The 24,208-nt window shown below is 42.9% G+C and overlaps 2 protein-coding genes across 5 annotated transcripts in view; both read left to right on the forward strand.

Moving 5' to 3' along the window:
• LOC139384736 (enhancer of mRNA-decapping protein 3-like) overlaps positions 1-18,176 on the forward strand; it is a 35,738-nt gene extending 17,562 nt beyond the window's left edge. Inside the window, exons 5-7 of the mRNA XM_071129599.1 lie at positions 2,758-2,911; positions 13,357-13,574; positions 14,793-18,176. Coding sequence (XP_070985700.1) covers positions 2,758-2,911; positions 13,357-13,574; positions 14,793-15,127 — 707 coding nt within the window. The 3' untranslated portion in view covers positions 15,128-18,176. The remainder of the gene's footprint in view (positions 1-2,757; positions 2,912-13,356; positions 13,575-14,792) is intronic.
• A 506-nt stretch (positions 18,177-18,682) lies between these two features.
• Positions 18,683-24,208, forward strand: part of LOC139384737 (tyrosine-protein kinase CSK) — a 36,402-nt gene continuing 30,876 nt past the window's right edge. The window contains exons 1-2 of one of the 4 annotated variants that reach the window (XM_071129601.1): positions 18,683-19,285; positions 20,052-20,205. The gene's annotated coding sequence lies outside the window, so the exon portion shown is untranslated. The remainder of the gene's footprint in view (positions 19,286-20,051; positions 20,206-24,208) is intronic. The other 3 variants (XM_071129602.1, XM_071129600.1, XM_071129603.1) reach the window with 3 other exon arrangements.

The raw sequence follows: 24,208 nt of genomic DNA on the forward strand, positions 1-24,208 counted from the left end.
CAATAAGAAGAAGAGACTTGCTTAGGCCAAGAAACAAGAGCAATGGACATTATACTGGTCGATATCTGTCCTTTTTGAGATTTTTGGTTCCAATTGCCGTGTCTTTGTGAGATGCAGAGTAGGTGAACGGATGATCTCCGCATGTGTGGTTCCCACCGGGAAGAAGAGTATTCAAGGAAAAGCAGCCAACAAGTACTCAGCCTACGTGGGAACTCCAAGACTGTTGGAAAATCATTCCAGTTGACTACCTCATGAAGCTGGTTGAGAGAATGCCAATTGTGTGCAAAGGTGTCATCAAGGCAAAGGGTGGCTACTTTGAAGAATCTAACATCCTAAAATATATTTTGATTTGTTTAACACTTTTTTGTTTACTACATGCTTCCACTTGTGTTATTTCATAGTTTTGATACCTTCACTATTATTCTACAATGTAGAAAATAGTAAAAATGAGTGTGTGTGTGTGTACACACAGTTGAAGTCGGAAGTTTACATACACTTAGGTTGGAGTCATTAAAACTCGTTTTTCAACTACTCCACAAATTTCTTGTTAACAAACTATAGTTTTGGCAAGTCGGTTAGGACATCTACTTTGCATAACACAAGTCATTTTTCCAAAAATGGTTTACAGACAGATTATTTAACTTATAATTCACTGTATCACAATTCCAGTTGGCCAGAAGTTTACACACACAAAGTTGACTGTGCCTTTAAACAGCTTGGACGATTCCAGAAAATTATGTTATGGCTTTAGAAGCTTCTGATAGGCTAATTGACATCATTTGAGTCCATTGGAGGTGTACCTGTGGATGTATTTCAAGGCCTAACTTCAAACTCAGGGCCTCTTTGCTTGACATCATGGGAAAATCAAAAGAAATCAGCCAAGACCTCAAAAAAATTGTAGACCTCCACAAGTCTGTTTAATCCTTGGGAGCAATTTCCAAACACCTGAAGGTACCACGTTCTTCTGTACAAACAATAGTACGCAAGTATAAACACCATGGGACCACACCGCTCAAGAAGGAGACGCATTCTGTCTCCTAGAGATGAACGTACTTTGGTGCAAAAAGTGCAAATCAATCCCAGAACAACAGCAAAGGACCTTGTGAAGATGCTGGAGGAAACGGGTACAAAAGTATCTATATCCACAGTAAAACAAGTCCTATATCGACATAACATGAAAGGCCTCTCAGCAAGGAAGAAGCCAGTGCTCCAAAACCGACATAAAAATGCCAGACTACGGTTTGCAACTGCACATGGGGACAAAGATCATACCTTTTGGAGAAATGTCCTCTGGTCTGATGAAACAAAAATAGAACTGTTTGGCAATAATGACCAACGTTATGTTTGGAGGAGAAAGGGGGTGGCTTGCAAGCCGAAGAAGATAGATGGCATCATGAGGGAAAATTATGTGGATATATTGAAGCAACATCTCAAGACATCAGTCAGGAAGTTAAAACTTGGTCGCAAATGGAAGAAGAGGACAAATGGACAATGACCCCAAGCATACTTCCAAAGTTGTGGCAAAGTGGTTTAAGGACAACAAAGCCCTGACCTCAATCCTATAGAGAATTTGTGGGCAGAACTGAAAAAGGCCTACAGACCTGACTCAGTTACACCAGCTCTGTATGGAGGAATGGGCCAAAATTCACCCAACTTATTGTGGGAAGCTTGTGAAAGGCTACCCGAAACATTTGACCCAAGTTAAACTATTTATAGGCAATGCTACCAAATACTAATTGAGTGTATGTAAACTTCTAAACCACTGGGAATGTGATGAAAGAAATACAAGCTGAAATAAGTAATTCTCTCTAGTATTATTCTGACATTTCAAATTCTTAAAATAAAGTGGTGATCCGAACTGACCTAAGACAGGGAATTTTTACTCTAAGGTGTATGTAAACTTCCGACTTCAACTGTGTGGGTATATATAATTTGTGTGTGTGTGTGTGTGTGTGTAGTCTTGGAACTGAGTTTTCACTCAAGTCAAACTGCAACTCTCCCACACACGCTAGCCATCATCATTGCACACAGGTGTACCAACGAGTACACCTTAACCACCTGTTTTCAAATTTCCCCTTTGTCATGGTACCTTTATGTTTTGGGTGAGTCCTCTGAGCTGTGGCGGTAATGTGTGTGGGCCTGGGGGGCTGCTGCTGGTGTCTTTCTCAGCCAAAAGCTCTGGTTATGGGGATGCTGAGGGATCTCAGCAGGGATGAGCTGGAGCGTGTGAAACCAGCCCCTCCAGAAGGCCGTGGTGGATATCTAGGAGAGGCAGTTCAGTTTGCATCCTCATGTTTGTCATATTTTGTAAAAGGCTGCCAATCTGTTTGTTGTTGTGTCGGACAACAGTGACAAATGAGGGGAAGAAAGGAATCCTTCCTCCCTCTGTGATGGGAAAGAGGTCAGGTCAAGGGAACTGGCTCCTCGCGTGAGGGGATGTGCTGCTTTTACATAAACTCCTACTCCTTGAAGATGTCCTGTGTGTGTGTGTGTGTGTGTGTGTGTCCTCATCGTGAAAGTTCATGCTGTTGGTGAATTAGGCCTTGTAGTTCCTTTTGATAATGTCTAGTCACACTGATTATGAGGATTCTATACAGTTCTATTTTTAGTACCATTTCCATATATTTTGGGGGAATATCTGGAACTTTTTAAAAACTTCCAGTCTCTTCTCATAGCTACATATATTATAATCTGGCACAATAACAACTAACACATGTTTATTTTACCATCTTGTTTCTCTCGCTCCTCTGACTGTAGACTCTGGCCTGGTTGTCCCCAGTGTGTCCTATGAGCTTCACAAGTGTCTTCTGGCCTCAGCGGAGCGGTATGGCCTGTCTCTGGACCGGAGGCTAGAGATGACTGGTGTGTGTGCCAGCCAGATGGCCCTCACTCTACTGGGGGGCCCCAACCGGTGAGTGGCTGGGTGGGCTCCCTCTACGGTGGTGACATCACATCACATGCAACAGGCTTCATTGATATCAGAGTTTTATTCAATAGGCACGAAACTAAAGAAAATGGTTTGAAATGGGGAGGTACTACAATATCTGAACTTGCCCAATAAGAAATGTTAGTTTTTGCTTTCAGTTCCAAGACATTTTGCTACGGTGTGCCCTAATGAACATGACCCAGGTTTATACAAACATGCTTTTGTCCTCCTATTTAAAAAAAAAAATATATATATATATGTTTCTTGTATTGTTGCCGTGGTGATAAAATGTAGTGAGGTGTATTAAACAGACAAATAACCTTGGGGTGCTCCCTGTAAAACACTGATCAATGAAACTCTGGATGTATTGGCCTATTAGAGGTTTTGAAGCCACCGGTCGGACATATTGGTAGTCCTCAGAAGAAGCAGTCCTCCATAGGAATGAATGGAATTATATGTATTTTGGGAACGGGCAGAAAGCCAAATAATGCTTAGATTTTTTTTATGTTCAAAAGCTTGAATAAGTAGCTACTGGTTATCCAATGTGATGCAACCGTAACAATATTGCACCTTTAGCTTTAGCTGAGAACCCCTCTATTCGTTGATTTTAATTTTACTGTCGGGTTGGATTTTGTGCTGCTCTTAATGAGGGACTTGTTTCCGCCTGTGAGGAGGCGTTGCTACAGTTCAGGGATATTCTAACGGGTAGTGGTATGATGGCTAGCTAGCTGAGCCCTTGTCCACACTTGGCTAGCAGAGATAGCTAGCTTACATACCTGAGGGACAAACAACCTGACCGAGCAGCTGCTACTCCATCTAAGCCAAAGAAACTGAGAACTTTGGAGAGCTGACAGGAGAAAAGGGAAAACGATAGAGCCCGGGCCAAAACTAGAGTAAACCTCGGATTTGCGATTTGCTCGGATTTACACACAGTGGAGAGAACAATGAGAGTTGAAGGGATACAAAACTGACAGTTTCCATTTTTTCAACTGAAAAGGTAAGGCATTGTTAGGTAGATAATAATCTTTCTAGATATAAAGTGAAATGATGGTTTTGATATTTAGTTATAAATATGTATGCAAGTGTTTATTTTGGATTACTTATTTTGATTGTTGTTTTCAAACCACGCATCCAATAGTTTGTAAACTCAGCAAAAAAAGAAACATCACTTTTTCAGGACCCTGTCTTTCAAAGATAATTCGTAAAAATCCAAATAACTTAACAGATTTTCATTGTATAGGGTTTAAACACTGTTTCCCATGCTTGTTCAATGAACCATAAACAATTAATGAACATGCGTCTGCGGAACGGTCGTTAAGACACTAACAGACGGAAGGCAATTAAGGTCCTTAGGACACTAAAGAGCCTTTCTACTGAAAAACACCAAAAGAAAGATACCCAGGGTCCCTGCTGGGTCCCTGCTCATCTGCGTGAACGTACCTTAGGCATGCTGCAAGGAGGCATAAGGACTGCAGATGTGGCCAGGGTAATAAATTGCAATGTCCATACTGTGAGACGTATAAGACAGCGCTACAGGGAGACAGGACAGACAGCTGATCGTCCTCGCATTTGCAGACCACGTGTAACACCTGCACAGGATCGGTACATCCGAACATCGCACCTGCGGGACAGGTACAGGATGGCAACAAAAACCTGCCCGAGTTACACCAGGAATGCACAATTCCTCCATCAGTGCTCAGACTGTCCGCAATAGGTTGAGAGAGGCTGGACTGAGAGTTTGTAGGCCTGTTGTAAGGCAGGTCCTCACCAGATATCACTGGCAACAACGTCGCCTATGGGCACAAACCCACCATCGCTGGACCATACAGGACTGGCAAAAAGTGCTCTTCACTGACGAGTCGCGGTTTTGTCTCACCAGGGGTGATGGTCGGATTCACGTTTATCGTCAAAGGAATGAGCTTTACACCGAGGCCTGTACTCTGGAGCGGGATCGATTTGGAGGTGGAGGGTCCGTCATGGTCTGGGGTGGTGTGTCACAGCATCATTGTCATTGCAGGCAATGTCAACGCTGTGCATTACAGGGAAGACATCCTCCCCCCTCATGTGGTACCGTTCCTGCAGGCTCATCCTGACATGACCCTCCAGCATGACAATGCCACCAGCCATACTGCTCGTTCTGTGCATGATATCCTGCAAGACAGGAATGTCAGTATTCTGCCATGGCCAGTGAAGAGCCCGGATCTCAATCCCATTGAGCAAGTCTGGGACCTGTTGGATCGGAGGGTCAGGGCTAGGGCCATTCCCTCCAGAAATGTCCGGGAACTTGCAGGTGCCTTGGTGGAAGAGTGGGGTAACATCTCACAGCAAGATCTGGCAAATCTGGTGTAGTCTATGAAGAGGAGATGCACTGCAGTACTTAATGCAGCTGGTGACCACACCAGATACTTACTTTTGATTTTGCCCCCCCTTTTTTATTCAGGGACACATTATTTCATTTCTGTTAGTCACACGTCTGTGGAACTTGTTCAGTTTGTTTCAGTTGTTGAATCTTGTTATGTTCATACAAATATTTAGTTTGCTGAAGATAAGCGCAGTTGACAGTGAGATGACGTTACTTTGTTTATTAGCTTTTGCAGCTTATTAGCTGACTTTGACATTGTTCTTTTTTTTCATTTGAATATAACATTTAGCTTCACTAGTTAGTCCTAACTAGCTACCTAATTTATGTATGTAACGTTGCTTGACCTTGTTATATTTCTGTGGTCTGAAAGTCACGCTGTGATATTAGCTAGCTAGCTAGCTAGCTAGCTATTTCATACACTACTTTACTGGCACGGAGTAGCCATGATCATAATTTTAATTTCAGATACACAAAATGAGACACAATGCAATGGTTTGTTTGATCGGAAGGGTCTAGTTTTAGAACCTGTCATTTCATCGGCTGGATTTTCCAAGATTCAAATCAAATCAAATCAAATTTTATTTGTCACATACACATGGTTAGCAGATGTTAATGCGAGTGTAGCGAAATGCTTGTGCTTCTAGTTCCGACAATGCAGTAATAACAAGTAATCTAACTAACAATTCCAAAACTACTGTCTTGTACACAGTGTAAGGGGATAAAGAATATGTACATAAGGATATATGAATGAGTGATGGTACAGAGCAGCATAGGCAAGATACAGTAGATGGTATCGAGTACAGTATGTACAAATGAGATGAGTATGTAAACAAAGTGGCATAGTTTAAAGTGGCTAGTGATACATGTATTACATAAGGATACAGTCGATGATATAGAGTACAGTATATACGTATGCATATGAGATGAATAATGTAGGGTAAGTAACATTATATAAGGTAGCATTGTTTAAAGTGGCTAGTGATATATTTACATAATTTCCCATCAATTCCCATTATTAAAGTGGCTGGAGTTGAGTCAGTGTCAGTGTGTTGGCAGCAGCCACTCAGTGTTAGTGGTGGCTGTTTAACAGTCTGATGGCCTTGAGATAGAAGCTGTTTTTCAGTCTCTCGGTCCCAGCTTTGATGCACCTGTACTGACCTCGCCTTCTGGATGATAGCGGGGTGAACAGGCAGTGGCTCGGGTGGTTGATGTCCTTGATGATCTTTATGGCCTTCCTGTGACATCGGGTGGTGTAGGTGTCCTGGAGGGCAGGTAGTTTGCCCCTGGTGATGCGTTATGCAGACCTCACTACCCTCTGGAGAGCCTTACGGTTGAGGGCGGTGCAGTTGCCATACCAGGCGGTGATACAGCCCGCCAGGATGCTCTCGATTGTGCATCTGTAGAAGTTTGTGAGTGCTTTTGGTGACAAGCCGAATTTCTTCAGCCTCCTGGTTGAAGAGGCGCTGCTGCGCCTTCTTCACGATGCTGTCTGTGTGAGTGGACCAATTCAGTTTGTCTGTGATGTGTATGCCGAGGAACTTAAAACTTGCTACCCTCTCCACTACTGTTCCATCGATGTGGATAGGGGGGTGTTCCCTCTGCTGTTTCCTGAAGTCCACAATCATCTCCTTAGTTTTGTTGACGTTGAGTGTGAGGTTATTTTCCTGACACCACACTCCGAGGGCCCTCACCTCCTCCCTGTAGGCCGTCTCGTCGTTGTTGGTAATCAAGCCTACCACTGTTGTGTCGTCCGCAAACTTGATGATTGAGTTGGAGGCGTGCGTGGCCACGCAGTCGTGGGTGAACAGGGAGTACAGGAGAGGGCTCAGAACGCACCCTTGTGGGGCCCCAGTGTTGAGGATCAGCGGGGAGGAGATGTTGTTGCCTACCCTCACCACCTGGGGGCGGCCCGTCAGGAAGTCCAGTACCCAGTTGCACAGGGCGGGGTCGAGACCCAGGGTCTCGAGCTTGATGACGAGCTTGGAGGGTACTATGGTGTTGAATGCCGAGCTGTAGTCGATGAACAGCATTCTCACATAGGTATTCCTCTTGTCCAGATGGGTTAGGGCAGTGTGCAGTGTGGTTGAGATTGCATCGTCTGTGGACCTATTTGGGCGGTAAGCAAATTGGAGTGGGTCTAGGGTGTCAGGTAGGGTGGAGGTGATATGGTCCTTGACTAGTCTCTCAAAGCACTTCATGATGACGGATGTGAGTGCTACGGGGCGGTAGTCGTTTAGCTCAGTTACCTTAGATTTCTTGGGAACAGGAACAATGGTGGCCCTCTTGAAGCATGTGGGAACAGCAGACTGGTATAGGGATTGATTGAATATGTCCGTAAACACACCGGCCAGCTGGTCTGCGCATGCTCTGAGGGCGCGGCTGGGGATGCCGTCTGGGCCTGCAGCCTTGCGAGGGTTAACACGTTTAAATGTCTTACTCACCTCGGCTGCAGTGAAGGAGAGACCGCATGTTTTCGTTGCAGGCCGTGTCAGTGGCACTGTATTGTCCTCAAAGCGGGCAAAAAAGTTATTTAGTCTGCCTGGGAGCAAGACATCCTGGTCCGTGACTGGGCTGGATTTCTTCCTGTAGTCCGTGATTGACTGTAGACCCTGCCACATGCCTCTTGTGTCTGAGCCGTTGAATTGAGATTCTACTTTGTCTCTGTACTGGCGCTTAGCTTGTTTGATAGCCTTGCGGAGGGAATAGCTGCACTGTTTGTATTCGGTCATGTTACCAGACACCTTGCCCTGATTAAAAGCAGTGGTTCGCGCTTTCAGTTTCACACGAATGCTGCCATCAATCCACGGTTTCTGGTTAGGGAATGTTTTAATCGTTGCTATGGGAACGACATCTTCAACGCACGTTCTAATGAACTCGCACACCGAATCAGCGTATTCGTCAATGTTGTTATCTGACGCAATACGAAACATTTCCCAGTCCACGTGATGGAAGCAGTCTTGGAGTGTGGAGTCAGCTTGGTCGGACCAGCGTTGGACGGACCTCAGCGTGGGAGCCTCTTGTTTTAGTTTCTGTCTGTAGGCAGGGATCAACAAAATGGAGTCGTGGTCAGCTTTTCCGAAAGGGGGGCGGGGCAGGGCCTTATATGCGTCGCGGAAGTTAGAGTAACAATGATCCAAGGTCTTTCCACCCCTGGTTGCGCAATCGATATGCTGATCAAATTTAGGGAGTCTTGTTTTCAGATTAGCCTTGTTAAAATCCCCAGCTACAATGAATGCAGCCTCCGGATAAATCGTTTCCAGTTTGCAGAGAGTTAAATAAAGTTCGTTCAGAGCCATCGATGTGTCTGCTTGGGGGGGGATATATACGGCTGTGATTATAATCGAAGAGAATTCTCTTGGTAGATAATGCGGTCTACATTTGATTGTGAGGAATTCTAAATCAGGTGAACAGAAGGATTTGAGTTCCTGTATGTTTCTTTCATCACACCATGTCACGTTGGCCATGAGGCATACGCCCCCGCCCCTCTTCTTACCAGAAATATGTTTGTTTCTGTCAGCGCGATGCGTGGAGAAACCCGTTGGCTGCACCGCTTCGGATAGAGTCTCTCCAGTGAGCCATGTTTCAGTGAAGCAAAGGACGTTACAGTCTCTGATGTCCCTCTGGAATGCTACCCTTGCTCGGATTTCATCAACCTTGTTGTCAAGAGACTGGACATTGGCAAGAAGAATGCTAGGGAGTGGTGCACGGTGTGCCCGTCTCCGGAGTCTGACGAAACGGTGTCAACTTCACGTCTCTTCTTCTTGATCTGAATGCCCTGTCTTTAGTCAGCTGTTGTACAACACCACATTCTAAAACTAGCTAGTTGTCTCCTGTTGGCTGTTGTATCTGAACTGGACTTCATTGCTTGACGTCAAAGCTCTTGAAAATATCTTTAAACCTGAAATATTATTTTTCAGTCATGAAAGGAATAAATTGCCATCAACACCAAGCAAGCCTGTTTCCAGCCCCATCATCGTTGAGTATTGAAGCAGAATCAGATCGGTAAGCACAGACTTTAGCTAAATATTTTTGACCATGTTGTCTGTTCCATCATGTTGTTTCCCCTAGCTAGCTAAGAACAATAAGTAGCATATTTTAATGCTATGCATCTATCTAGCTAAGCTGTTTAGGAAAATGAACTGCACAGGATTTACTTTCATTATTGATGACATTCTAGCCCAACATTATCCTACTGCATAGAGATGTTACTATGTTCTTCCCCGTTGGAGCTGTCTGGCTGAGATGTAAACAGACAGCCCAAAATATATACATGCATTGAGTGTATGACTGTAACATGACATTACATGAAATGACTGGAAACATTAAGTCCTTATTCTGTCTAATAGCCTACTTCTCCCATGAATGTATTTACTCTGAATATCTAAGACTGATGGTTATCAAAGGCAATTCTTTCATAGTTGTCAAATGGTAAAATTGTATTCCAAATTGGAATTGATGGGGAATGTTTTATTTGATGTCTGTCTAGGTCAGGGATGGGCAACTCCAGTCCACTGGGGCTTGATTGGTGACACACTTTTGCCCCAATAGGTTACGGGACTCATCCGATGGCATTGAGGAGTTTACCACATCAGTCACCGGCTTCATTAAGTGCATTGATGATGTCGTCCCCACAGTGACTGTACGTACATATCCCAGCTAGAAGCCATGGATTACAGGCAACATCTGCATCCGCACTGAGCTAAAGGCTAGAGCTGCCCCTTTCCAGGAGTTGTACACTAACCCGGAAGTTTATAAGAAATCCCTCTACGCCCTCTGGCGAATCATCAAACAGGCAAATTGTCAATACAGGACTAAGATCGAATCCTGCTACACAGGCTCTGACGCTCCTTGGATGTGGCAGGGCTTGCAAAACAGATCTGCGTTCTTACAAACAAGAATGCATATCTTTTAAGCAGGAAGCAGGAGAATGGAGTTATGGCCTGATTTGCCTAAGGGAGGCCATTGAATGGAGTAAAGGTGATCTAGAATTTTGTTGCACTCTACAGTTCTGCACTGATGGTAATGAAAATCTATAAGACAAAATACTCACCAAATATTATTCTGTCTTTCAGCTAAAGGAGACTACAGTAAGTCTTGAAGGTGGAGTGTCTACGCATTGAAAACTGCACAGGACTACACCTACATCCTTGAACTTCAGGGAGCAGTGTTGAGAACACTAGGTTCTCAATTGTGAATACCAAGGGGAATGATACTGAGATCAGATGAGCCAAGACTCCCTGAAGTGCCACCACCAACAACGGATGACCTGCTACAACTTTGAGGAGACGTTGACCTGCAACACATGATGCAGTTAGCACAGCTTTGAGCGTGGAAGGACCTGAGCTATCCGTTTAGTCAGACTTGTGTGAAAACCTACAGAGTACTCAGAAATGTTGTTCAAAGAGTTGGGACTACAACCAAACATATATAAATCATATAAATAAGGGACGTTAGTGTGAGCAACAATAAACTTGTGTGAGAAACAAAATGTGTGCATTCTTTATCTTGCAAATTGGTGTCATTATTGTATTTTTGGGATGGTTTTAGAATTATTTACTTAACTGTTCTGTTTTCCTGGATATCTATGCTCTTGTCGGTTTTCACTTCAAATTAGCAGACCCACAGGTGGGTAGATATCCAGAAAGATGGCTGGACAACAGTGGTGTAAATACAGTACAAAACAAGTTGGTCTGATTACACAGATCAGGTCAATTAAAGTTTAATTAGGGAAAGGAACAAAAATACAAGGTAGTATCTTTAAACTTCTTGAAATAACAAAGGCACTGTGTCATGAAAACCTTCTGATAAAGTACTGAACTGATGTCACCCAGACCAAGGACAAAATAAAAAAATGACTTCTAAAAATGTCACCAAATTGAGTATTTTTCTTAATTGGGATCCAAATGAAGAATAAAGTACAGTGTTGTCATGTCATGGAAAGTGTTCAACTGTTATGTAAACATACTTGGTAATAAATAACTGAAATAGTGCAGTTGTTAAATGGCAGCAGTTTTGTTGTACGGTGCAGGAGTCTCCCTGCAATTCAGGCAGTTGCACCAGTGAGATTGTCCGCGTTGTGGGATGTCTGGAGATCCTAGGATAGCTCTCCGGTACTCCATGATATCAAAAATATTTCCAGTTAGACTGGAAGCATGAACTTAATTACAGCGTGCAGCCAAATGTTGTGTGATATGTTGTGAAACAGGTGAACAGTACCACAGGTGAAAGATTTTTACTAACCTTCATCTCAGCCAGCCTCTCCTTGCAGTCAGGCAGATCTTTTCAAATTCTTTCTGCAGCCCTGCCTGTGCCCCTGGACAGGCTACGGCTCTTCAAAACTGGAATCCTAAAGAAAAGAAACATGTACACAACACTATTAGGATTGTATTGTAATGTTCACGACATTGTGTTTTTTTTAATGAATAACCAATATTGATTTTCAAGCAGAAGGGTCGAGTATCACACTTCTGCAATCACTGCACAACATCTTCATATGTAGCAATAGCTCTCGAGAATCAAGGGGCCATCCCAATAATGTTATTAGGTCGCTAGTATAGGAGTCCGAAGGGCAATGGAATTAATGCATACAAAGTCAAGATTATTTTACATGAATGCAGGTCTATGAAGTCAAAAACATTTTAGTGCTTTTTGTAAGTTAACTTGCTAGCTATCATCAGATTGCTATTTAACATTGTACCAGGCAGGGACATTCACGGTAACTATTCTCAACCTGCTAGCTACCTTGACATTGCTAACATTAGCTGCCTTTCTGGCTGAAACAACGATAATATTTTTTATTCTAATATAAAAATGAGGATTATAGACGGCGTATAAAAAGTCCCCTAGGGGGCCCAGGAGAGAGTTTGGGAAACCCTGCACTAGATAACACAGGAGGTTGGTGGCACCTTAATTGGGGAGAACGGGCTCGTGGTAACGACTGAAGCAGAATCAGTGGAATGGTATCCAATACATCAATCACATGGTTTCCAGGTCTTTGATGCCAGTCCAGTTTCTCCTTTCCCGGCCATTATTATGAGCCGTTCTCTCCTCAGCAGCCTCCCCTGCTTGATAACACCGTCACAGCGGATGTTGATGCCAAGTCATCCCATCTGTGACTACCGATGAGTACTGGGGTTTCTGGGAAATCGGGTTAAAATCTTGAAAGAATACAGCATTCTTGCCAGAAGGGTCTCCAAAAACATCTGTACACACAGTTACACAGTAAAGATTTAAGTATATATTTTTTTGTAGTGGGGACAATAACATTATTACTTTGTAAAAATGATACTTTACAGAAATGTTTATATATATTATTTTTTGTGTGGTTTTGTTTAGCTCACAAAATATAATAAAAAAATAATAGAATAAACATTGTAAAAACAAATGTAGCCATTAAGAAATGATTAACATTTTTTACAATGGTGGGGGAGCACCAAAATGGAAGCGTGGCTTCAAAACAGTGCCCCCCCCCGTTCGTCATCTAGTGTATCTAAAAATTCATTCTCACTGTTAAGTCAAGAATGTCTGACAGGTTGTGAATCTTCCATTTCCCCACTGCTTTAGGCTTTTTTCTTTGTGCGTGTGAAGGAGTCAATGCAAACGCCATATTTATGATGAATAGACAGTAGCTTTAGCAATTAATCATGACAGCTAATACTTTGCATGGAAAGGTGTAGCAGCCTATTGAAAGCGTGAGGTGTTTATGGACACAATGCTCCACTGATCTTGATTACAATGACTGCAGATAAAGGCTTCCTCTGGTGTTTATGCTGTAGTTGAAGAGTTGTGTTTTTATAAGAAAAGGAAACCCTTGCACAACAACCAGTTTATTACCCATGCACGCCTGAGGTGATGATAATGCTCCTTTTGTTTGCAGTGTGTGGAAACTGCAGATCATGATGTTCAGATCAGTCATGATTGTATTCTGCACAATTAATTATCTCAATGAGGACAAAGTTTGTCTAATCCACCAGAAATCGCATATCCCAGGCCTTGGCTTGTACTATTTGTATTGATAAGAAATCAAAATAAGACAACAAAATCACATTTGTCTCTTGGATGTCCCCAGGCTGACACCTAAGAATAATCACCAGTGTCCCACGGTGGCCCTGCTGTGTGGCCCCCATGTCCAGGGGGCCCAGGGCATCAGCTGTGGACGGCACCTGGCCAACCACGAGGTGGAGGTCATCCTCTTCCTTCCCAACTTTGTCAAGATGCAGGAGTCCATCACCAACGAGCTCTCTCTCTACAGCAGGACCAGCGGCAAGCAGGTGGCCAGCATCAAAGGTACTGACTTATCCTGACTAACAGATTTGTTCTCTGTTCACAGATATTATCAGCTTTTGAAATCATTAGATGTGATGAGACTGTAAATGGAAAGATAAATGAACTGTAGATAGTGAAGATGGTAAATCCACTTCCTTGTGTTTTTTTTGTTCGTATGAGCTGAATAAAAAGTCCATTGTTTTCTAATCTAGAGTAGACACTTCCCTCTGTTATATACTGAACAAAAAAATATAAACACAACATGCAATAATTTAATAGATTTTACTGTTTATATAAGTAAATAAGTTAATTGAAATAAATTCATTAGGCCCTAATCTATGGATTTCACATGACTGGTCCAGAGCATCCCAAACATGGGTGACCTGTCTGACTGTGCAGGCCATGAAAGAACTGGGACATTTTCAGATTCCAGGAAGTGTGTACAGATCCTTGGGACATGGAACATGCTGAAACATGGTGATGGAGGCGGATGAATAGCACAACAATGGGACTCGTCACGGTAATTCTGGACATTCCAATTGCCATCGATAAAATGCTGTGTTTGTTGTCCGCAGCTTATACCTGCCCATATCATAACCCCACCGCCACCATGAGGCACTCTGTTCACGACGTTGACGTCAGCAAACCACTCGTCCACACACCAAATTCTCAAAAAAACATTTGAGGCAGTTTATGGTAGAGAGATTAACATTACATTCTCTGTTAACAGCTCTGGTGGACATTCCTGCAGTCTGCATGCCAATTGCACGTTCCCTCAACTTGACATCTGTGGCATTGTGTTGTGTGACAACACTGCACATTTTAGAGTGGCCTTTTGTCCCCAGCACAAGGTCTAGCTGAGTAATGATCATGCTGTTTAATAAGCTTCTTGATATGCCACACCTGTCAGGTGGATGGATTTTCTTGGCAAAGGAGAAATGCTCACTAACAGGGATGTAAACAAATGTGTACCCAAAATGTGAGATAAATACGCTTTTCTTTTGCGTAATGAACATTTCTGGGATCTTTTATTTCAGCTCATGAAACATGGGACCAACACTTTACATGTTGCATTTATATTTCCGTTCATTATAGTTAGACACAAGGCGAAATTAGCTAGACACTGTGAAATCTGTGTTGCTTGTCTGCTTTTAACTGCGGTACACGGAAACAATGTTGCCCTCTGCTGGAGAAGCTTTCAGTTCAAACCCTGATCTCTGTCCCTCTCTCTCCTCCCAGACCTGCCGGTCAGCCCAGTGGACCTGGTCATCAACTGTCTGGACTGCCATGAGAACGGCTTCCTAAGGGATCAGGCCTGGTACCTGGCGGCTGCGGACTGGGCCAACCAAAACAGGGCTCCAGTACTCAGCATTGACCCTCCAGTGAGTGGCCAGAAGCAGGCCGTGGAGGCCAAGTGGACCCTGTCTTTGGGCCTGCCCCTGCCTATAGATGGTGGGGAGGCTAGGGTCTACCTGTGTGACATCGGGGTGCCCAAGCAGGTGTTCCAGGAAGTGGGCATCAACTACCATTCGCCCTTCGGCTGCAAATTCGTTATTCCTTTACACTCTGCATAGCAGGACCTGCTACAACCTATCAGCCCTGGTTGTGAACAGGATTGTGTTGTCATTCTAGTGAAATACAGAAGGCCTTCTTAGAGGGTGATGTGTACAGTTACTGAATAAAGGTTATGGGGGAATTTCAGAATGTGCACTTAATTGTATTGCTGGTTGGTATATGTTTTTCCTTTGTTCCCGGTGGACCCCTGGGAGTATATCGTGGGCCACGGGAGAATGGTAAAGCTCCAAGAGGAGGGCTTCCTGATAAGGGCTATGTGTGTGTGTATTGCCCTCCTCTAATAGCCAGTCTGAGTATGTTATGTTTACAGAGAGCTGACTAACCACTAGGAGTCAGTCTCTATCTATAACCCCTGACCCTGACCATGTGACCAGCCTTGGGCCTGAGACATACTTCCTGTTTCCTACTGTAGATTGTGTGGACTGGAGACCACAGGACCTGGCTGACCCAGTGCCCCACAGCAGAGCTCAATCTCTCTCGCCTCTCTGGGAAAAGCACTATGATCTGAATTGGAGGTTTTGCTTGAAATGCCATATTCTCACTAAATTCAATTGGTGTGTTTTTCTTAAATGGCACTTTTTGGTCAACATCGATTGTAGCGATATTTAATTGAAATTTGTAATTTAGCTAGCACTAGTATCAACTCGAAACACACTAATTTGTTTGTCCGCTTTTCTCTATCTAAGAAAATGTTTTAAGAATTGGTCTGTTTTTGAATATATGGAAAATGTTTTTGGATTTGTTTGAGTGCATATATTTTCTAAGCTGCATCTGGGCTATATTTTTAACAACACTGCAATGAAAGATGTAAAGTGGTGCTCAACACTTTTGTTTCAGTGTATTTGTTTTATCGTACAAACAAATAGTTTCTCCGTCTTTTACACTTCTCATATGAAATCTCATCTTTGTTTGACACCTGTCAGATAAGGCCACATACAGTCTTATAATAGTTTACACAGGTATGCATATGTATCTGTTAAGTAGCTATACACAGTAGAAAGGTGCACAGGCTCTACCTTTGCTGCCGTGACTGTCTTCTTGCTTCAGGTTTTGTAAACATGTCATTTGCCAAGCAGTACCATTTAGTTTACACTGAGTATTACAGCATTTGTCAAGAAACAAAACATTTAAGTTACTTTTCCTAGTAGTAGCCATTGTACCATTTTTAATTCACGTTCAGATAGGCTTGGGTTTGGGTTTATTTAATTTGTGTTGGCAATAGGCCATTTCAATTCTGAACACAAGCGTTAGATGTGTAGCTAAACAGAGGGGCCACAGTGGATCTTTACATTCGCTTGAGCCAGACTTGGATTTGTGTGAGACGTTCGGTGGTTGTGTAAACAGATCTGTGATTGCAGACCTGTTTGGTCACGTACTGGCCAGGATGTCTGAATTATGTTTGCAAACAATTAGCAATTTTTGCAAACACTCGGTGCATCTTAGTATGGAGTGCAGACCAAGTGTTTTAGGGAACTTTTGTGAATGGGTTAGATTTAGGTTTGGCTATGTTTCTCCATGGGCATTGAGGCTGACTGCTTTCTTAAACTGTATTATACACTTTTTTATTCTAAATACAATTATTGGTGTGTTTGCACATGTTTACTTTCATGAGTAGTGGATGAGGATTGATCTGAATTGATCGGGTTACAACTTTGCAAACATTCATATGCAAACATTCAAATGACTATGTCTTGCCTGTGTATCTGCTACATTTCCAAACGACTAAATCAGACTATTGTTAATAGTGCATACAATACATGTAATATAGTGAATCAATGGCATCTGTTGCCAATTGTGTTCTAGCTGGTAGGACTGAGTTTTCATTTGTTTTTGTTTGTCTCTGGTAATGTTGCTCAATAATGCTGTGTTGCTCAACAATGTTGCACAATGAGCTTTCTCACTTATTACAAGTGTATGTAGCCTGTTTTTGTAAATGTATGCCATCTCACTGCAGGTATCTGTAGTTGGCACTGCAGTATCGACATAACATGTTATGATGTGAGAATAGAACAAAAAAAATAATATTTATAAAGCATCCAAATCGCTTATTTTAGACTAGTTGTTGGGCTCCTTGAGGCTGCTGCTGTTGTCAGCTTTGAGAGGAATGCCATCAGATGGCCTGTTCCTGCATGCGATGCCAGAGAGTTATGGATGCTGAGGTGTGAAGTCTTACAGGAGATTTTGTGTCACCTAAAAGTGCTACTTTCAGAAATATTTCCCAGGGAAATGATGGTCTTGTATTGTGACACTCCAGCCCAGACAGATATATTTTCAAGTGATTTGTGGTCATATTGTCACAAAAGATTTGCCAGAAAATAGTTAGTCATATTCTTAAGGACTCACAGTAATTGTTTTTGGGAAGTGTCCTCTTGGTAGCTAGCAATGGGATAGTGACTGATCTCATGATGTCGGAACTAAACCATTTTTGTTTGATCAAGTCATTACAGATTTAATATTTTTTTAAACATTTTGTTTAATTAAGTTTATTTTTTAAGGAATTGGTGTGTAAACTGGAATAATAAACGTTATCCTTTATCATAAATGAATTTCAGCAAGGCAGATGAAGCATGTGACACCACAAGTATTTGTAACTGTGTATGCAGGTCTGGTCCAAGTTGACACTGTTCTGTATACTGAGATCAAGCTTGAGAATTCTTGACTGCATAGAAAATATTCAATTTTTTAAAGGGCCTCAATTTTTCAAAACACTTCCATTTCAAATGCTGTTAACCTGTTTGTTGTAAAAAAAAATTTAAAAAGACCACTTCATCCATTTTTATATAGAAAATACAGGGAGGCAGAATGTGCCACATGCACTACTTTTGTAGGAATTGAATCTTGAGAGCACATTTGATATATTTAATTTGTGTTATAGCTAACCCACAGACCACAGCTACAATGTTGTTTTGGTTGGAAAAACGTTTGTTACAAGATCACGTGTGGGAGTGTGTATAGTAATTGTTAAGGTTCTCCAAGCCACACTTTTTATGAAGCTGCAGCAAATGTACAGTGTTTTTGTTTATTAAATGGACATGTGGTTACTCTGCACGTTTGTGTTCACATATAATTTGTATGGTGGGAGTACTGAGGATGTATTTTCACAGGTTGTCCACCAGATGGTTCTATGTAGCCACAACCTAAGGAAGCTACAAGGTAGCCTATGTGCTGTGCTGGGTGATTGAGCGATGCCAAAAGTTTGCCTCTGGGAAACCCAGCCATTTTTAATGATGCTCCGTGCTGGCAGCTTTGAGATGATAGCATGAATGCAATAGGTGGCAAAAGTCATTAGAATTGATACTGCCTTGGATAAGATCAAGCATTTCATTCAAATTGTTAAAAAAAGAGAGTTAATGACATATCAGTAGTGGAGGACCATAGCATTAGGTATTCTTCTCTCTCGATATATTTTTCCTGCAAACTGCAACTTGGCCGCATTCTGTTGGAGATATTATTTTTGCTTCCACATCACTGGTTTGACCACAAGGTTGTACTCACAGCTCACACGTCTTCAGTCAGCTGAAATTCCCTTGTGTGTTGCTGACAATAAATTAGCGCATGCGTACTGCTGTTGGTTGGAAGGAGGGGGAGGCCATCCATTTCATTTACGAGGCCTGTGCGAACTCCGCATAGAGCGAGCGTCCAATTGGGATATTCTTCTTTTTACTTGAGACAAACTGGATGCTCGCAATAACATACAGCATCTTCATGGCCTGCCGCGTTAAGTTGTAAAGACATTTGGTCAACATAAAGCGATAGCTTACGGTGAGTTGTTGTACACTCAAGCAGTGCCTCTAGCGCTGTGCTGCAATACCATCTCAGCCCGGATAGCTTCCCAATAATTTGAAAGAAAATTTCAAATTAGGCGGTTTTGTATTTTTGTAATTAGTTTCTTACAGCCGTTATAACTACATCTATTAGCTTAATATAATTCCAAGTGGTTTTTAATGGCTCCACCCATTTAACCGGTGCTATTAGCTAGCTACATTAGCGACCTCCGCGTTCCTTCGATCAGTCGCATTGACTGACTGGTGCCGGGACGAGAAGGGTCAGCCAATTGATGGAACCAACGGGTTATTTGACGGGGAGTTTGTCTGAGTTTTTTGTGTTGTTGTGGCCGCTGATAGCTCAGCAATAACGACAAGCAAGACAGGAAGTGGGTATGTTACTGTCCGCAAGGCAGTGTTACTGCATGCCTGAATTATACTAATCGCCTGGGTTCGTGCACAGCTCAATCTAGTTACACTGTTGTGGGTGACTATGGTTCTGTGTTCCGTACTAATATCTGTCAATTTGAGATGTGTTAATTGTTGTCATTTAGGATGTTGTGGTAATCAATCCTCTATCTGCACATGTTTTGTAACATTGTTGTCCCTAAATGTTGCAATGTAACCATGTTATCGCGTGCTGTGGCATGTCTGTACGAAACCATGTAGCCTCAACTCATTGTTGTGCCACACTTCGCTACAACCTTGTCTAAGTCATTATGAGCCGTAGCGATAATCGGAATCTATAGGATTTGATTAGTTCCAGATGTTTTGATTATCTTCTTGTGTCATTAGATAGGCTTACATGCCATTGAAAGTATAATATTGTGACAGAGCACCAGAATCTCGTTGTACTTGGCATGATGTGCTTTCAGTTACATTTTTAAAGAAACAGGCGTCAAAAGCCTATAATGAATGCAGTGTGAAGTATTTGGGTTACTTTTTAGGGGTCATGGGCGGTCACATGAACAATTTGGGCATCACAGAGGAGTAATTAACAAAATCACTTCTCTGCCTAACAAATGCCCCATCTTCACTATCTGGTTATTAAGTGCAAAGTGTAATGTAGCAGATACTGTAGCTTTGGGTTTTCCATTAGAGAAAAATCTGTAATCAAGATGGTGGGAGGATATAATCCTGGCATTCATTATCCCCCGAGGTATCTGGAAACCAGACTGCAACATGTTTGGGAATCTGTATGTTGTCTGAGCTGGGCCTTCTGCTGCCTTGTTGGGGTGTCCACCTGGTGCATGGAGGCTGAGGGAGTGTTTGCATCCCAATGAAGTGTGCTCTTGTGCTCTCTGCTCCTCAAGGTAAGTGAACAAGTGTGCACTTAGGGCATAAGGATAGGCTGTAGAATTGGTATGCAGAGAGATGAGGACAGCTTTGTCTTCACTCAATCTGTAAAGGCAAGCAGGCCAACTACTGATACCCTGATGAAGGCAGTTATCGAAAGGCACTATTTAAAAAGTTTGCTTGCAAACTTCCATTGTACTACCCAGAGTTGCAGAATAGATAACGTCATGAAAATGACGTCCACGCTTCCATGAGGCAGAAGTCAGCGTGATTATGTGATTATTGTGATTATGGATGGCCAGATTGCTTGCAAGAATGACAAGAAATGAGCATATGGGAATTGTAACTGGCTCATTTCATCTTATTGATCCCATGTCTTTGTTTTGTTGTGTTTTAACTGAGTTTATGTTATGATGGCTGAAATTCTCTAGCTAGTTAACCAACAACTGTAGCAATGCATTTGAGACAACTGCTCATTGTGTAATTATTTTATAAACATTGGACACAAAATATACACGTTGTCTACAATCTAAGCCAACCCTATCGGTTTGGCTCCATAGTTGAGCTTGCCTCTGGTTTTGTTCCTAAACAACCAACCAGTCTTTGCTCCAGTGTTCATGCATGCACCTTGGTTTGATAGTGAGATAGGGACAGACCCCATCTACTGAGGCAGACCATGCAGGTACGGAATACATCGACCACACTAACCACCTTCCTCTGCTCTTTGTCAATAGCTCACTCTGCAGTATTGATTGACTGACGGTAGATTGCATTAGCCACTGCTGAAGAAGACTAGAGGTGTCAGCTGAAGCTCATTTCTGCTCTCCCTTGTCTCTATGAAGTATTTAGTGTCTCAGAGCTCAGCTTACACACAGCAGGAAGGGAGGTAATGGCTGCTGCTCTGTCTTCTGTACACTCTCTCATTAGACATCTTTTTCTTTTTACCCCTTTTTCTCCCCAATTGTTAGTAGCTACTATCTTGTCTCATCGCTACAACTCCCGTACGGGCTCGGGAGAGACCACCATAAGTGTACTACAATGCACTATAATTATTTTCACACACTGCAATCAGTGTGCAGCTTTCAAAGAGCCTGGCCTTGTAGCCATTCAGCTTCATATTATTCTGTCATTAAAACAACCCTGGCACTGTGGTCTCTATGTAACATGGGTGAAGAGGTGGCAGAGAGCCATATTAGCCCTGCTCTCTTTTCTCCCTCTGGTGCTCCTATGTCTCCTTCTCTCTATTCAGCAGCTGTGGAAGGAAGGAGCAGTGTTGGGGTCCACAGGGAGGGCGAGACCCCTCCGGCCCTGCCTACCGCCTAGCAGAATGGGGGCATTGTGGTGGTGGTCTGAGGCACAAACACAGTGGGCTAGCATCTCCATCTGGGCAGCGGCTGGCAAGGCAGGCTGCTCCTTGAGAGGGGCATGGATCTCCTGCTACTGGGCCTGCTGGACAGCCACAGGGACCTTCACACTTCTAAGGAGAGCACAGCTGCTGGCCTGACACACACACACTGAGACCCAGTGAGACACTCACTCCCTGCTGAGAAACATTTTACACCAATCTGACCCAAAACCCAGATTAGAATAACTGCCTAAGGTGTTATTTGTGTAATTGAGTGTTTGCATTGGTGTGTAAAAGCACACATCTGCTTTACTTCTATAAAAGGTCCTACACAGATTTTGGTAGAATGTGGTTGTCGTTTTAACACACTCACAGGTTTACTGACTAAGAATAACATTCACACCACTACTTTCAGTAACTGTTGCCTTCCCAGGTCAACCGCAGTGTGTGTATGTCACCGAGAAAGGGTGACATGGTGAGAATGCCCCCAGAGGTGAGGGTAGTTAACTTCACAAGCCGACAGCAGCGCTGCCTGCCATATCTGAGACCTGCTGCAACCCAAACTTTTTTTTTTATCTTAGTAATCTCTCAACAGGAAGTGATGATTTAAAGACAGCACTGAGAGACATTCCACAGCTCAATATAGTTGACAGATTTATAGGAGAGGTGATCCAAGTTTAGTCACTGAATGACATCTATCCCTTGATGCCTTTCTCTCCTATGTTTCCAACATGTTTTAAGACGCAAACCTGTTTTTAGAGAACCATTGCGACCTCCTATTGTGTGAACTGTCAGGTGGCCACAGTTAATTATTCAAATGTTGGGCTTTGGAAGGCATCAGTAAGGGTTTTGTTTGTGGGAGCTGATTTGAATTAATGAGCAAAAGATAAATGTTGAGCCGATGGGAACGTCAGGTCACTTCCTCCTCCAGACGGAGCCATGCAGAAGGGTTCACATTAAGACACTGTTGTTATATACTGGGCTGGCTGTGGCTGACTAACCTGACTGACTGGCTATTGAACTGATGAGGATGATGGCTGACCCTTGTTTGGCATCATGGACTCTGATCGTGGCATTTGATCTGGGAGCGGGCATATCATAGAAATGTTATCAGTAGCTAGGCATAGCCTGTACCTCAGCCATATTGAGTGTTTTGTCAAATTGCTCTGGTCTGGGAGGGCTTTGCCTGTTTTAGACTTTCTATTTCTGTTGGGGATGTGGTATTAATAAGTGACCCTCATTGTCTTGTCCACACAGGGCTGAGGTTGTTCTGGCCCTGTGGTCACCAAGCTAGCAGGAAGTGTTGTGAAGTCACTGCAGGGAAGAGATGTATGCTGCTTGCCTGTCCTGTATTTTAGCCTGGGGTTTCCCCTGCTTTTCCCGCACTTCCCTAGGAGCAGCTCTATGGTAGATGTGTAACTTTGGATTTTAAGAGCCCTCAATGAAAGGGAGAGAATATGATGTTGGTGGTTATGTAACTGATGGGGCCGTGGGGGGTAGACTCATATAGCCTAACTATACTGTTGTTGTTGACAGACTGGCCTGTTTGTTTGGAACACGGGATAAGTCCTAGATGATATGTCTGTCTCAGTGGGGAAGCCACCTCTCTTACTTTCATCTGCTGTTTTATGGATTTCGGGCCAACTTGAATAAGCTAACTTCAAATAAAAACCAGCATCAAAAACAGTGGCATTCTCAACAATGGATCAGTAGACGCTTATAAAAGTCTACTTCACACCATCTTTGAGCTCTTTGATAATAATGCAGGTTACAGGCTAGGTTTACTTCCTGAAAGCAGATAGGCATATTTGTCCTGATATGATTTCAATAAGGATTTTATCAGCTTACAAGTCACCTCTGAACTTGATGTAGCACGTTTGACTCAACAGCAGTCCAATCATGCCAAAGGCAGCCCTCATCCAAGGGCTAGCTGGCCAATCAGGATGAACCAAGACAAGAGCTCAAACATGAGAGAACATTTTCTAGGAAAACAAGGAGAACTTTCATCAGCTATTGATTAATACAAAAGGAGGACCATTGCTCTGGTAGTCTGAGCATGCTTAGTGATGTGCTTGTCTGCAGTCTATCTTTCAGATGATTCTGATGGTGCCTTTACTAAGAAAAGCAGCACTAGTTTAATTCTCTCAAAGCTCTCTTCAGTCCTTGACTGGGGTACTGTGTGTCAACTAGCAGTGTCATTAACACTATAGTTACTATTTGCAGTAATTGTTACTACTTCAAACGCAATTCCTGGAACGTCTTCAATTTTGAGTATGCTAATTTGGTTTCTTGTGTCTAAGAAAAATAGCTTCAGGAAATGAGTCGACTGTCAGACACTGCTCTTGTAGTGGTTTACGTCTGGTATTAGACAGGCCACCTAGCTGGGGTGGAGAGCTGATGTCCAGTCTGAACAGTGCTGCTCTGCTATTTACACACACACACACAGCATTCTGCTGACAGGCTGCCTAGCTGCTGCATCTCTCCAGGCTTTTGCGTTACTATATCAGGGTCAGCTTTGGGGAAAATAAACCCCTGCCGTCGCCTGTTTCTCCTCAAACAACTCCTCTGAGCCTCTGGGAAATGTTATAATGTGCCAGACAGTCGTTCTGCGTGTTCTGACCCTGGTAGATGTTGATTGTTTTTTTTTTACAGTATTAACCTCATTGGGGTGAGGC

This window comes from Oncorhynchus clarkii, chromosome 26 (genome assembly GCF_045791955.1).
Source record: "Oncorhynchus clarkii lewisi isolate Uvic-CL-2024 chromosome 26, UVic_Ocla_1.0, whole genome shotgun sequence".
Taxonomy (NCBI): Eukaryota; Metazoa; Chordata; class Actinopteri; order Salmoniformes; family Salmonidae; genus Oncorhynchus; species Oncorhynchus clarkii.